We start from the raw sequence: 13,071 nt of genomic DNA on the forward strand, positions 1-13,071 counted from the left end.
CCTGGGTACTAAGTCTCAGCCAGTGTGTGGCTGAGTTGAGAGCGTGTGGGCAAGTCCTGTGTGGGATCTGCTGGTGTCTCCATTTTGCAGATGAGGAAACCCAGGCTCAGAGGATGGGTGGGTTGCTGAAGTGGGAGTGCCCCAAGACTGGCAGTCGATCCCTTTCCTTCCACCAGGACAGGCTTGCAGCTGGGAGTGGATGGTGAGGGGAGATGGGATTTGGGGTCCGGGGCAGAGACCTCGGCTGTGAAGGGTGGGTTCACACTGCCCCACCACATACCACACCACATAGTGGTCAGAACCTGGCCGGCCTCTGTCCCCCTCTACCCCCTGTGCTCCTCAGCCCCTGCTGGGGGCCCTGGGAAGGTCACGGGCAGCCTGCAGCAGCTGGGTTCTCAGGCTGGCCTTTACTCAGCACCAGTCCACAACAGAGGAGCTCTGTGAGCAGGTGCCCCAAGAATGGGTGTCTTCCGTGTGACCCTCCTGCTGACCCTACCTATTATACTTTACTTATCAAACACTCATCTAGAATTTACCAGAATTTGTGCCAGGCCCTATTCCAAGCACTTGACAAATACCAGCTTGTTTAAATGCCCCCAACTCCCCTAGGAGGGGGGACCAGGTCCCAGGCCATGTGGCGGATGCAGAATTTGTCCCCCCGCCCCACGGATCCCACATTTGTTTAGTACTTGCCGTGTGCCTCTTGTGACCACCCACTACAGTCTGAGTGAGCACACCCATTCCATCTTTCCAGTGACGGCCACTCAGCCTGCACCCCATGCACCTCCTGTCCAGGGCCCTGGTCCTCGAGGGGGCCCCTTCCCCACTGCTCACCTAGGCCAGAATTAGGAGGCCGGGGTCAAGGGCTCAGCCTGGCGGAGTCTGGCCAGCATGGTGGAGAGGTCCAGGATGAACAGCTTCACCTAGGGGTCCCCAACATGGCCAGAGTCACATCCCAGCCTCTTGAGTGTCCCGGCTCCTCCCCCAATACCCTGGAGGCTGGAAAGCAGGGGTGGCGGTGGAGACCCCTATTAGACAGCAATGATGGTGGTTCCCAGGAGCAGCGAACCTGGCCTAAAGTGTTCTGGATTTTTTAAGTCTCCTAAGCGATTCGTTCACAGACACCTACACCATTGTCTAACCTGCTACCACCTGTATTGTAATTAAATTAGAATTCTCCCTTACATAATTCTTTTTTTTTTTCCTTTTAATTGGATCAGTCGCATTCACTGGTGAATGACCTACTCTTTTTATCTTCTCTATGGAGGGTCCTCCATTTTGTTTTAAGTAACCTATTTATTGATAATGAGCAGAATGAACACCCACGGATCCACTGCCAAGACCTAGAACTTGATGCTCAGAGAATGGGCTCGCATCACAGAGGGTCATGCTTAACCCAGAGAAGGTGGGATTTCAGGGACTATGATTTTCCCAGAGGTTTAGAGGCCGGAGTGACATACAGAGGGGCCCTCACCTGCTCCAGCTGCCCCTCGGTGTCCTCGATGTCCAGATCAGGTGGCCGCCTCTGGTGCTGGCACACAAGCTGAAACAGGTTCAGTGCTGCCATCCTGGTGCGTCCCAGGAGCAGGGTCTTCTCAGCAGCTGTGTTCTGGATCTGAATCCACTTGGATTCCTGGAGAACACCCGTCCCCTTCCCCATTAAGGTGTGAGCTGGCCAGAAGAGGGCTGGGGCCACATTCCCATCCACCTCCCACCAGTCAGATGCCCATGGGCGCTCTCAGGGAGAGGACTGCAGGAACCGGGTGTCAAGTAGGACCGGCCTCCAGCGCCCTCCAGTGCTTTCGATGCCTGAAGCCTGCCCCTGAGTGCAGCATTTCCCCAGCTGTTCTTATCCACCCTGGCACTCTTCCCTGCGGTGGGAGGCTGGGGTCCCGGGCGTCCACGTCCTCCTGGCGGCGGGAGTACCCAGTGCAGCGTGCGCTCCCGCGCCGCCTCCAGTTGCTCCAGCAGCTGCGCTCGCCGCTGGCCCTGCCGCAGCAGCTCGTCCTGCCAGGCGTCCCGCAGCCGCTGCTGCCGCGCGCGCCCCTCTTCCAGCTCCAAGAGCTGCTGGCGCTCCGTGACCCTCAGCGCCTCCTGCGTGTCAGCCAGGCCGTCGAAGCGCGCCACCAGCTCAGAGATCTCTTGGAACTAGGATGGGGTCGGGAGGGAGATTAACCAGGCCTGCTGCCTCCTGCCCTCCGCATCCCCACCTCCGCCTCCTCGGCGGAACTGTGAAATGGGGACATCACACAGCTCCTGCCCCAGAAGTGGGGACTATTCCTGGCCTTCCCCACTTCCACCAAAAGCTATGCTTCATTGCCTCTGATTAATATTAATTCATTGTTTCATTCAACTAATACTTACTGTCTGGATTCCCCCTACCCCCACCTCCTTTTGTTACCTTTCTGAGTATCAGTTGCCCCACCTGTAAAAATGGGGTTGAGAATAACAAGCCCCACTTCACTGGATCTTGGAGAGCATTCAAGAACACAGCGTGTTCTTGGCATAGTTAGTGCTCAATAAGTGGTGATTCCTGGCATACAGTCAGCGCTCCAGTAGTGCACATTTCCAAAGCCTTTCCTGAGGCCGCCCAACCCCGCATGCTGGCGCTGAGCACCAAAACCTCTTGCAGGACGCTCACCTCGGGCAGCTGCTCCAGCACTTGGCCGAGCAGGCGCGCGCAGGGCTCCAGGCGCTGCAGTCGGCGCTGCAGCCGCGCGCGCTCCCGCCGCAGCTCCTCCAGTTGGGCCCGAAGCCGCAGCGCCTCCGCCTCCTGGCGGTCCGCCTGGTGCCGCTCTTCGGCCGCCCTCCGTAGTGCGCGGCTGCGCCGAGCTTCGCCTTCCTGGGAAGGAGGGATGGAGAGGAGACGACGACCCCCAGGACTTGGGAGCCTGCGGAGCTCGCTGCTTCCACACCGTTCCAACATTCGCACGTTGAGTCACGGGATGCAAACAGATGGCCCGCGGGCCAAATCCAGCCAAAATCTCTGATTTTGGTCTCTCACTCCTCCCGCAGGCTTTTATCTATCTATCTATCTATCTATCCATCTATCTATATCTATATCTGCGGGGTTTGGGGGGTTGGGAAGGAGGTAATTAGATTTTATTTATGTATGTATTTATTTTTTTAAAAATTTAAGGTACTGGGGATTGAACCCAGGACCTCGTGTATGCTAAACACACACTCTGTCACTGAGATACCGTCCCCCATTCTGTACGCTTTTAAAATGCTTCAGGCAGTGCGTGTGTATTTCCCACCACTCGCTTTTGTATTGGGGATACATAAAATGTTTAAGTTTGTATCACTGTCTGGCCCCTATAGGATTGTGCCTTTGTGACTCTGCTCCGCCTCACCCCCAGCAGTCTCCACCTACCCGCAAAAACTTTTCAAAGCGGACAAAGGACCTCTTTAGCTCCTGCTTTTGCTGTTCCAACTGTTCCCACCGCCGTTGCAGGGATGCCTTCACAGTCTGGAACACCTGGGAGGTGAAGAGTGGGTGTCTGTGTGTGTTTGGGGGTTCAAGTCATCCAACGCTTTCAGGTTCACAATTAACCTCTTGCATCTGTCGTTCTGATCTGTGGCTGCACCCTTGCTCAAATCCCACCTCCCACGATGAAGCCCAAATTCCATCCTGCAGCCCATGCTTGTCAGTGTCCTTGCTCTTCCTTCCAGCCACGATGGCTCCCACCTCCCACCTCCCACGATGAAGCCCAAATTCCATCCTGCAGCCCATGCTTGTCAGTGTCCTTGCTCTTCCTTCCAGCCTCATCTTACCCTCTCTCCTCTGACACTATCTTCCAGCCACTTACACATCCTTGCTTTCTAGTCTTTGTATATGCTGTTCCCAATGCCTGTTTTTCCCTCCCCACTCTGTCCCTGTTTGCTAGATAAGCCAACTTGTCCTTCCGCAATCCCTAAGACATCACTTCCTCCAGGAAGTCCTCCATGACCACTCCTGTGTAGAGACAGAGGCTTTCTCTGGGGTCCCACAGTCCCAGCTCAGTGCTTCCCCCTCATAGCAATCATTTGTCTGTCTCCTCCTCTAGGCTGTGAGCCCATGAAGGCAGGGACTGTGGTCAGACCTGTAGATCCCAGTGCAGTGCCCTACACATAGTAGCTGCTCAATGCACCTGTATTTGCACCAACCACTGATCTCATTTGATCCCCATTTGACAGATAAGGAAACCAAGTCTCGGAACAGTGACTTTTCTCAGATCTTGTAGAAATAAGTTGACTCCATCCCTTTCCATCCTTTTTTTTTTTTCTCTCACTATCATTTTTTTGGTTTGGGGGTCCCAAATTTTTCAGGGGCTGCACTGAGTGGTTCACCTCCTTCTGGGCCTGAAGGCCCCGGTCAGCATCCACCAGCTCCTGCCTCTTCTCCAAGAGATGCAGCAATGGAGGGACATGGTCCACATTCTGCTCCAGGATCTTCCTGAAGGGACTCAAGGAGGAAGTAGGGGTGAAGGAGGCAAGACTCAGGGCTCCCTAACTCCCCTCTGATGCCTGAAATGCCCCCATTAGCCACCTCCTGGCTGTTGAATTCTTCATTCATTCAACAAATTGTCCTGAGCACCTACTCTGTGCCAGGCACTGTTCTAGGTACTGGGGATGCAGCCCCGAACAGGCCAGTCAAAGATCCCTGCCCTCCAGGAGCTGGCATCCTGCTGGGGACCACTGAAAAGAAAGCTAACAAATAATAATAAATAATGCTAAGACATGGCAGGTGCTAAGATGAAAAACGCAGCAGAGGAAACCTCTCAATAAGGAGATGGAAAAGTCTCCAAGGAGGGGACATTTGAGCAGAGACTTGAAGGAGAAGAAGGAGTGAGACATGGGGATACTGCAGGGAACAGATTCTAGGCCAAGGGAACAGCAAATGCTAAGCCCCAAGTAGTGTAGAAGGAGCTGTTGGAGGGGAGGAAGGGAGGAGCAGAGAATGGGAATTCATATCAGAGAGGTTGTGATGGTTAGACAGTGGGCCATGATGACGGGGTACTTCTGAGTGATGTGGGAGGCCTGGGAGGGTCTGGAGGAGAGGAAGGACCCCTCTGGCTGCTGTAGGGAGCAAGGGCAGTAGGAGGAGGGTCAGCTTCAGGGGACCAGGGACAGGTCATGGGATGATGCTGAGAGGATGTGGTTCTAATCTGAGTGGGTGTACTAGAGGTAAGAAGGGGTTGGTTCTGGATACTGTTGGAGAGCAGGGCTGATGGAGGAGGGGAGAAAGGAGTCAAAGGTGAACACAGATGCTGGAAGGATGTTGCTGATGGCAGGCTGAGTGGGGAGAAGGGGAGATCAGCTCTTTGCTCTGGCTAAGTTTAGATTGGGCCGCCCTTTGACCTCTGCAGGAGGGTTCAAAAGGAGGCTGGGATCCGGAACCAGGCTCCCAGGGGACAGGAGGGGCTGGAGACAGCCCAGAAGGTAGGTTGTGTAGGGAGCAGAAGGAATGCACTACCATTCCACTTGGCAAGGCTTTCCCAGCTCTGGTCCAGGGGAAACCCTCTCATTTTACAGATTCTGAGAAGGTTGCCACCCCCGTGCCCCCAACCACACTGCTGAAACAAAGCAGGCACGGGACAAGCTCCCCCCACTCTTCCTTTAAAATGCAGTTGCAGGGAGAGGGGGCAACAGTTCACAGAGTAAATCCCTCCCAACTTGGTTCAACCGGTTTAATCTCAGCTGGATATCAGTAACAGATTAGGAAACCAAGCCACTGACCCAGCTCTGCCCTGACTAGCAGACCTTGGGGAAATTGCCGTTTCCTTCTAAGCCTCAGTTTCTTCCTCTGGGAAGTGGAGGCAGTAATTCTCCACCAAGAACTGCCTGAGGAAACCAGGACCCAGGGGTAGGGGGAAGGGATAGGCCATCCCACCTGCTCCTGCCCTCCTCCCAGTCCTCCCTGCCATTCCGTGCCACTCACTTGGGCAGTTTCTCTTGCAAGGTCAGTCGGAAATATTCCTCCCAGGGCACTGCCATTCTCCCAGCAATTGCCCTCGCTTGCTTGCTTGCTTGCTGAAGTTTTGCACCAGCCTAGGAGGCCCCGGGGTCCTGATGGAGGGGAGAGGAGGGCGCTTAGTACTCCCGGAAGGCAGCCACCCAGCAGGCCTTGGTTGCCTGGGCAACCAACAACGCAGCATTCCAACGCCTGCCTGGAGAATCCACCCCAAGGGTGAGAGGGGAGGGGAGCAGCTTTTGTAGGTTCTAGGGGAAGATCTAACTCCCAATCTAAATTGGGGTTCAGTGGAGAGGACGTGGGTCTCTTGGCCAAGAATTTGCCCCTCTTTTATTGTTTTTTTTAGATTTTTTTTTGGATGGGTGAGGTAATTAGGTATATTTATCTATTTATCTTAATAGAGGTAGTGGGGATTGAATCCAGGGCCTTGTCTGTGCTAAGCATGCACTCTTCCACTGAGCTACTTCCCTACCCCCAAGAAATGTATTTTCTTATTGTACAGTAACACTATAAAAAAAATACTGTAGTTCCTGTTATGCCTACATTGCTTAAAACAACCCCCAAGCGTTCTGTCAGAGCATATTTAAAAAAAAGAAAGATGGAGCGAAAATAATATGCATTTTTATCTTTGAGCATTTTGCATTAAATTGCACATGACATCTTTCTGCATAAATTGAGGTAAAGTTAAAAGATACATGGTCTAATCTTTTTCTTGACTTAAAACATACTGAGGTATTAATTTACATAAAGTAAAAAATTTTTTTTCCACCTAGAACTCTAGGCTTTAGCAAATGCATAAAGTTGTGTAACCACCACAGTCAAGTTACAAAATATTCCCATCACCCCTAAAAGTCCTCATGTCCCTTTGTAATCAACCGTTGTTCCCCACCCAGCCCCTGGCAACCACGGACCTGTTCTCTCTCGCTACAGATTTGCTTTTGCCAGAATATCACCAATGGAATTACATACTTTATAACCTTGTGAATCTGGCTTTTTCACCTAGCAGTATTCATTTGAGATTCATTCATAGTGACATGTGTATTAGTGGTTCATTCTTTTTCATTGCTGAGTAGTATTTGATTACATACCATAGTTTGTTTATTCATCCTCCAGTTGGGTTTTTCTAATTCTTAACAATTATAAATATAGCCTGTATTCATGTGCATTTTTCCTGTGTGAACAGAAGCTTTCATTTCACTTGTCTAAATATGTAGGAGTAGGATTGCTGGATCATATAGTAAGTGTATGTTTAACGTATCAAAAACTACAAACTTGTTTTTCAAAGTCGCTGCGCCGTTTTCATATTCGCACTAGCAACACATGGATCTGATCGCTCCATCTCCTCACCAGCAGCTGGTACTGTCAGTTTTTGTAAAAGTTATTCTCATAGATGTATAGCTGTATGAATACAGCTTTTTTATTTACAGATAATTGTAGATTCCTGAGCAGATTAACCCAGCAGATTAACTGGCCGCTTCACCCAGTTTCCCCCGATGGCAATATCTTGCACAGCGATAGTCCAGGAAATTGACATTGATACAATCCACCCACCTTATTTAGATTTCTCAGTTTTACATGTACTCACTTGTGTGTGTGTGTGTGTGTGTATTTAGTTCTATGCAGTTTTTTAAAAATTACCTATTGGGGGGAGGTGATTAGGTTCTTATTTGTTTATTTTTAGTGGAGGTACTGGGGATTGAACCCAGGACCTCGTGCATGCTAGGCAGGCACTCTACCACTCTGCTATACCCTCCCCCTTATGTAACTTTATCACATGCAGATTCCTATGACCGGCACAGTCAAGATACAGAACATCCCAAGGATGCTTCAGGCTACCCTTTTAGAGGCACATCCATCCTCCTCCCTCCTGCCTCCCTAATCCCTGGCCACCAGTCATCTATTCTCCAATTATTAAGATCGTTTTGTCATGTCAGGAGTGTTACATAGTAATTGGAAGATGACTGTGTAATCTTTTGAGATTGGCTTTCTTTCCTCAGCATAATTCTATGGAGGTCCAGCCTGGTCGTTACAGGTGTTTGTTCTTTTTGACTGCCGAGTAGCATTCCATGGTGTGGGTGTACCTCGGTTTCTTTAGTCACTCACGTTGGAGGACGTTTGGGTTGTTTCCTGTCTTTGACTAGTAGGAATAAGGCCACTGTGGAGATTCCTGTCTTCCCTTTCGTGTGAACATAAATTTTCGTTTCTCTGGTATAGATGCCCAGGAGTACCATTGCTGGGTCATAAGGTAGATGCCTGTCTAGCTGGTTTTGGTTTTGTTTTAAGAAAGTGCTGTATTCTTTGCCAGAGTGGCTGTACCCTTTTACACTCCCATTAGCAATGTGCAAGTGGTCCAGTTTTTTTCTGCATCACCATTTTTGTTCCAGCCATTCTGATCGGTGCGGAGGGACAGCTCATTGTGGTTGTACATTGAGTGTCTCTACTGGCTAATGACGATGAACATCTTTTCGTGTGCTAATTCACCATCTGTATATCCTCTTCAGCAAAGTATCTGTTCCTGTCTGTGGCTTGTGTCCTACTTGGATTTTTTTTTTAAACTGTTGAGTGTTGAGACTTCTCTGTATATTCTAGATCTATGTCTAGATGTTCCAGATAGCTCTCTGTTGGACATCTTCTCCCAGTCTGCAGCTTGTATTTGCATTCTCTTCAAGTGGGCTTTTGCCAAGTTTTCAATTTTGATGATGTCCAATTTGCCACTTTTTCTTTTATGGATTGTGCTTTTGGTGTCAGGTCTAAGGTGGGTTTTGAATTCAGGTCGTCTGGCTGTGGAGTCCACCCTCTTAACCACATCACCCCAGATATAGTTCTGCACTTTTTGGATCTTTTTTACCTTAGTCCCATTCCCTTCCTTCCCTCCCCAGAGGATGCCATTATCTTGAAGCTGATATGCAGTTTACCCTTCTTAATTTCTCTTCTTTTAGAGGTGGTTTTTTGTTTGTTTATTTTGGTCAATGTTTATTGGGCACCTACTATGTGCCAGGCACTGTGTGAGGATACAGCAGTGGATAAGACAGAACCTGCCCTCATGGGGCTTAGAGGCTAATGGGGAGGCCAGATGAATCAAATAACCCTGCAAATGTGTCATTACACTCCGATGGGATTGCCAGGAGGGGTGCAGAGTGCAAGGAGGGGGGCAGGGAGGCCTCCCTGAGGAAGTGACATGTGAACCCAGAAGTGAAGGATGAGTAAGGGTGAGTAAAGGAGAGGACGAGTATTCTAAGTAGCAGCAATAGCAAGTGCAAAGGCCCTGAGGCAGGAGGATGTGCCCCCCACCCCCAAGAGAACAAAGTCTGTAGGTTGGTTTGCAGAACTCCAGGATGATGGGGTAGGTCAGGACTGCCTAGGGCCAAGGAGGGACAGTAGTGGACCACAGGTGACAGACAGAGAACGAGTTAAGTGACTCCTCCAAGGACACGAGTGCTTGAGAAGTGCTGGGCCCTGGTGTTTGTTTATATAGAGATAACTCAGCCTATCCCTGCTTTGGAACTGCTCTAGGCTTAGAGGAGAGGAGACGGTCCCTACACAAACAACCTGTCTTCAGGAAGCTGGAGCTGGGGCTCTTGCTCTGCAGCCAGACAATCCACCCCTCCACTCTGTTAAATACGGCCTTGCTCCCAAATCCTTTCTGGGCTCGCCTGCCCTGCTGTTGAAGCAGGGCCTCCGGCTTGTCTCTGTCCCCACGTCCTGGGGGATGGGTTGGGTGGGGCTGCTGAGTGACAGCAGGACACAGCTTCTCGGCTGGCCTTGCCCTTGGCCACAAACCCAGGATCTCTGGAAATATCCACTCTCCCCAACGCCACCCACCTAGTCTCACGCTTGAGTGGCTTCTTCCTTCCCACTTGTCCTTTCCAAGGTGGGGGCAGGGGCGGACACTCCCCTTCACGGAGTAGGGCTGAGGAAGGAGGAAGCCACTGCAGCCTGACAGACAGACACTTTGTCATCAGGCCGTGGGAGGAGGGGACTTACTGGCCCTGCTTGCGAGGCAGCCAGCCCACAGGGGGGTGGTTTGGAAATCCTGCCCACTCCTCCCACCGCTGCCTCCTGGCCCATGTGGCTCCCTGCCCAGAATCGTGCCCAGCACTCACAAATGAGGCTTTGTGTTCCCGAGACAAAGAACACGTTCCTCACCCCCAACCTGGACCAGGGCTTGTCCGCCTTGCCCTGATCTTGGCCTCAGAAGGGATGGCCACTTCCCAGCAGGGGAAACAAACAGAGGTCTAGAGATGGACAGGTTTGCAGAGCCAGAGGAGGGCTCTGCCTCCTGCTTTGGGGGTGAAGGTGTAGCAGGGAGGTGGGAAGCTGGCAGTGTTAAGGCACCATGGGGAAAAAAATAAAAATGACCATTATAAATAATATGACCATTATCACAAGGGGAGAGACCGGATTCCAGCCCGTGAGGGGCACTGAGTTCTATTTAACCTGGAGAGTGTATTTTGAGTCTTTCTGATGTGCCAAGCGGTGTGGGAGGCACTGCATGAATCAGACATTGTCCGTGACATTTAGGAGATAAGACGGGCATGTAAATCACCATGAAACAAGAGAACAAGAGACCAAGGTCACAGAGTGGTGCCAACCAACGGGCAAGGGGTGAGGGGGTGGTCCTCTTCCTGGCTGCCCGGAGGCTGAGTAGAGATTCAAAGCAAGGGCAGCGGAGCTGTCAGAAACCAGAAGAAGCACGAACTCTTTTATTTTTTTTTTCTAGATTTTTTTTGGTGGGGTGAGACAGGTAATTAAGTTTATTTATTTTTAAGGGAGGTACTGGGGGTTGAACCCAGGACCTCACGCATGCTAAGATCGCCCCACTGCCTAGTACGTAGTAGGCGCTCAATACGCATTTGTTGAGTAAGAAAAGTATTTTATATATATGCATGCTTTTTATAGATAAAATATTATATATAATTCTTATTTATATAAGAATTATATATATCATTTTATATATAATATCATAAATACAACACAAGCATACAACATATGAAAAAATATATGACAATAATTTTATATATGTAATATTTTATGGCCTCAGTATCACGCTGTATACACTGTGGTTTTCCCATGACTTAGTTTTTTTTTTCTTAATGGAAGTACTGGGGAATGAACCCAGAACCTTGTGCATGCGAAGCACATGCTCTACCACTGAGCTAAAACCTCCCCTAAGACTGCCTTTTAAACAGCTGTATAGTATTCCATTAAATTGCTATCACCCTGTCTGCACTCTTTCACCCCACCCCTCCTCTTTATTTAATTGCATCTAAGGGACTTATGGAAATAGGTAGAAAAAGGAATGCAAAGGAAGGAACTGTTGAGGCCAAGGCAGTGTGGGGGGTGGGGGTGGGGAAATATGAATAAAATCTTCAGGGTGTTGAATTCAGGAGGCGAGAGGGGTCTAGAGAGCCCTGGAGCCCTGGAATCCTGGGGCCGGTGGTGTATTGTTAAACTGACTCTCCAAAACAATTGCAGTGTGTGTTTGCTAATTTCCATGGTGCAAATTCTCCTACCATGATTGATTCTAAGTTCTGGACGTGGCATTGCTGAATGCGGGGCTGGGAAGTTCTAGACACAGTCGGCTCTCAGGAACCAGTAGGAACAGCCTTCGGCACACCCATGCTCGTGCTCAGGCCTGAGCCCACTTTGGGATGAGGAGCCCCCTCCACTCCGTGTCTGTGAGCCCTCCCAGGGTCCCAGCCCCCGCATCTCAGACAAAGGCTGTGGGACTCAGCCAGTCCTGGGCCATGGGGCCCGTCAGGGTGCAGGAGCCCAATCTTGGGATCTCATATCAGATTTCTCAGCTGGGACACAAATCCCCAGATTCCCCCAGCTCAGCAAGCCGGAGCCGCTCTGGCTACTGAAGTGTGGCCACACCATACATCCCTGGAATTCAGGGTTGGGCCTGGGGCTTTGCCCCAGCCACGTGCTCAGGATCCAGCCTCAGAACTCGATCAGAGGTGGAATCAGGACATTGCATGATGGCATGACACTTACTGAGCACTTACTGAATGCCAGGCTACGCTGAATGTCTGATGTTTATTTCATCCCATCCTCCCACCCATACTATGAAGTGGACACTATTATTATTCCCAATTTACAGATGAGGAAACTGAGGACACCAAGAGGGTAACTTACTTGCCCGAGAACATCCAGCTTATAAGTGTTGGTGCCAGGATTCAGTCCCAGGTTGGCTGAATGCTAAAACCTCTGCTCTTAAATCCTGAGTTCAGCATCTCTTTCCACTTGGCTTTATGAAGTATGGGCTGTGTGCATCCCATGGGCGCTAGACACTGCAGGGAGTTGGCAAGAAGATGATCATGGGTTTGTCTTGAAGAAGCTCAGGGGAAGGAGAGGTGGTTGACCATTTCTTGAGAACCTACTAGGAATGATGCCAGGTGCCTTTCACAGCCATCTTGATTAATTCTCACAACAACCCCACAAGAGGAGTGAGACCCACGTGACAGCCCAGGCCTGGGCGCTCATGACTTGCTCTCTTCTCTCCTGAATGGCCTCTAGCAGATCACACTCCTCTGGGCCACCTTTCCCCTTCTGGTTCCTTGACACGAGCTGCCCTAGGAGACCTCAAACCCTCTGCCAGCTTCAAGTCAAAGCTTCTCAGAACAACAGGATGTGGCCAGGCCATTTGAAAAGTATGGGGATTGTGGCCACAGGGCCACAGCCCCTGGCACATTGTTGGGTCGGTTGCTGGATATTGGACAGGTGACAGAGCTAGCTCCCTGGAGGCCTGGCTGGCACAGTCCATGGCCTTAGTAAGCCCTCTGGGGGCCTGCGGAGGATGTCTGGGAATGTGACTTCCTACTCAGTTCCAGAAGATGGGCTGAGATGGCTGATGGCCCCAGGACAAGGCCCCCAGTTCCCATCAAGGGTCCTGGGGGCAGGGTAGCTTATCTGAGGCCTCTTTTTTGGAAGAAAAAGGTTCAGCCAAAAGCTCCCACCTAGGTGAGGGGGTGGAGGAGAGGCAGGACACCTGTCATGAAGCAGCAGTCATGTAAGTACCATTTTCCTCTGGTGAGGATCTGGGGTGATGGATAAAGATGGGGGAGGGCTTAAACTACTCCCTTGGGGCTACCAGTGTTCTAGATTCAAGCCTGATC

General features: G+C 50.7%; 1 protein-coding gene and 1 non-coding gene across 5 annotated transcripts; both read right to left on the reverse strand.

The window, feature by feature from the left end:
• Nucleotides 1-51: 51 nt before the first annotated feature.
• CFAP73 (cilia and flagella associated protein 73) lies at nt 52-6,111 on the reverse strand. 4 transcript variants are annotated; one of them, XM_074356006.1, is made up of 8 exons: nt 5,921-6,111; nt 4,330-4,435; nt 3,374-3,478; nt 2,642-2,842; nt 1,927-2,148; nt 1,475-1,633; nt 835-923; nt 52-189 (listed from the first exon to the last, which is right to left on the reverse strand). In XM_074356006.1, exons 1-7 carry the CDS (start codon nt 5,974-5,976, stop codon nt 846-848), a joined length of 927 nt encoding a protein of 308 aa, XP_074212107.1. In that variant the 5' UTR covers nt 5,977-6,111; the 3' UTR covers nt 52-189; nt 835-845. The 4 variants fall into 4 exon arrangements, with proteins under 4 accessions (XP_074212107.1, XP_074212106.1, XP_045379029.2 ...); XM_074356005.1 differs by having other exon boundaries at nt 4,330-4,444; XM_045523073.2 differs by lacking the exons at nt 52-189; nt 835-923 and having other exon boundaries at nt 1,517-2,148.
• Nucleotides 6,112-11,047: 4,936 nt separating this feature from the next.
• TRNAA-CGC (transfer RNA alanine (anticodon CGC)) lies at nt 11,048-11,120 on the reverse strand. Its single transcript has one exon. It is a non-coding gene; the product is annotated as a tRNA-Ala (tRNA).
• Between the last annotated feature and the right edge of the window lie 1,951 nt (nt 11,121-13,071).

Source organism: Camelus bactrianus, chromosome 32 (assembly GCF_048773025.1).
Source record: "Camelus bactrianus isolate YW-2024 breed Bactrian camel chromosome 32, ASM4877302v1, whole genome shotgun sequence".
Lineage (NCBI taxonomy): Eukaryota > Metazoa > Chordata > Mammalia > Artiodactyla > Camelidae > Camelus > Camelus bactrianus.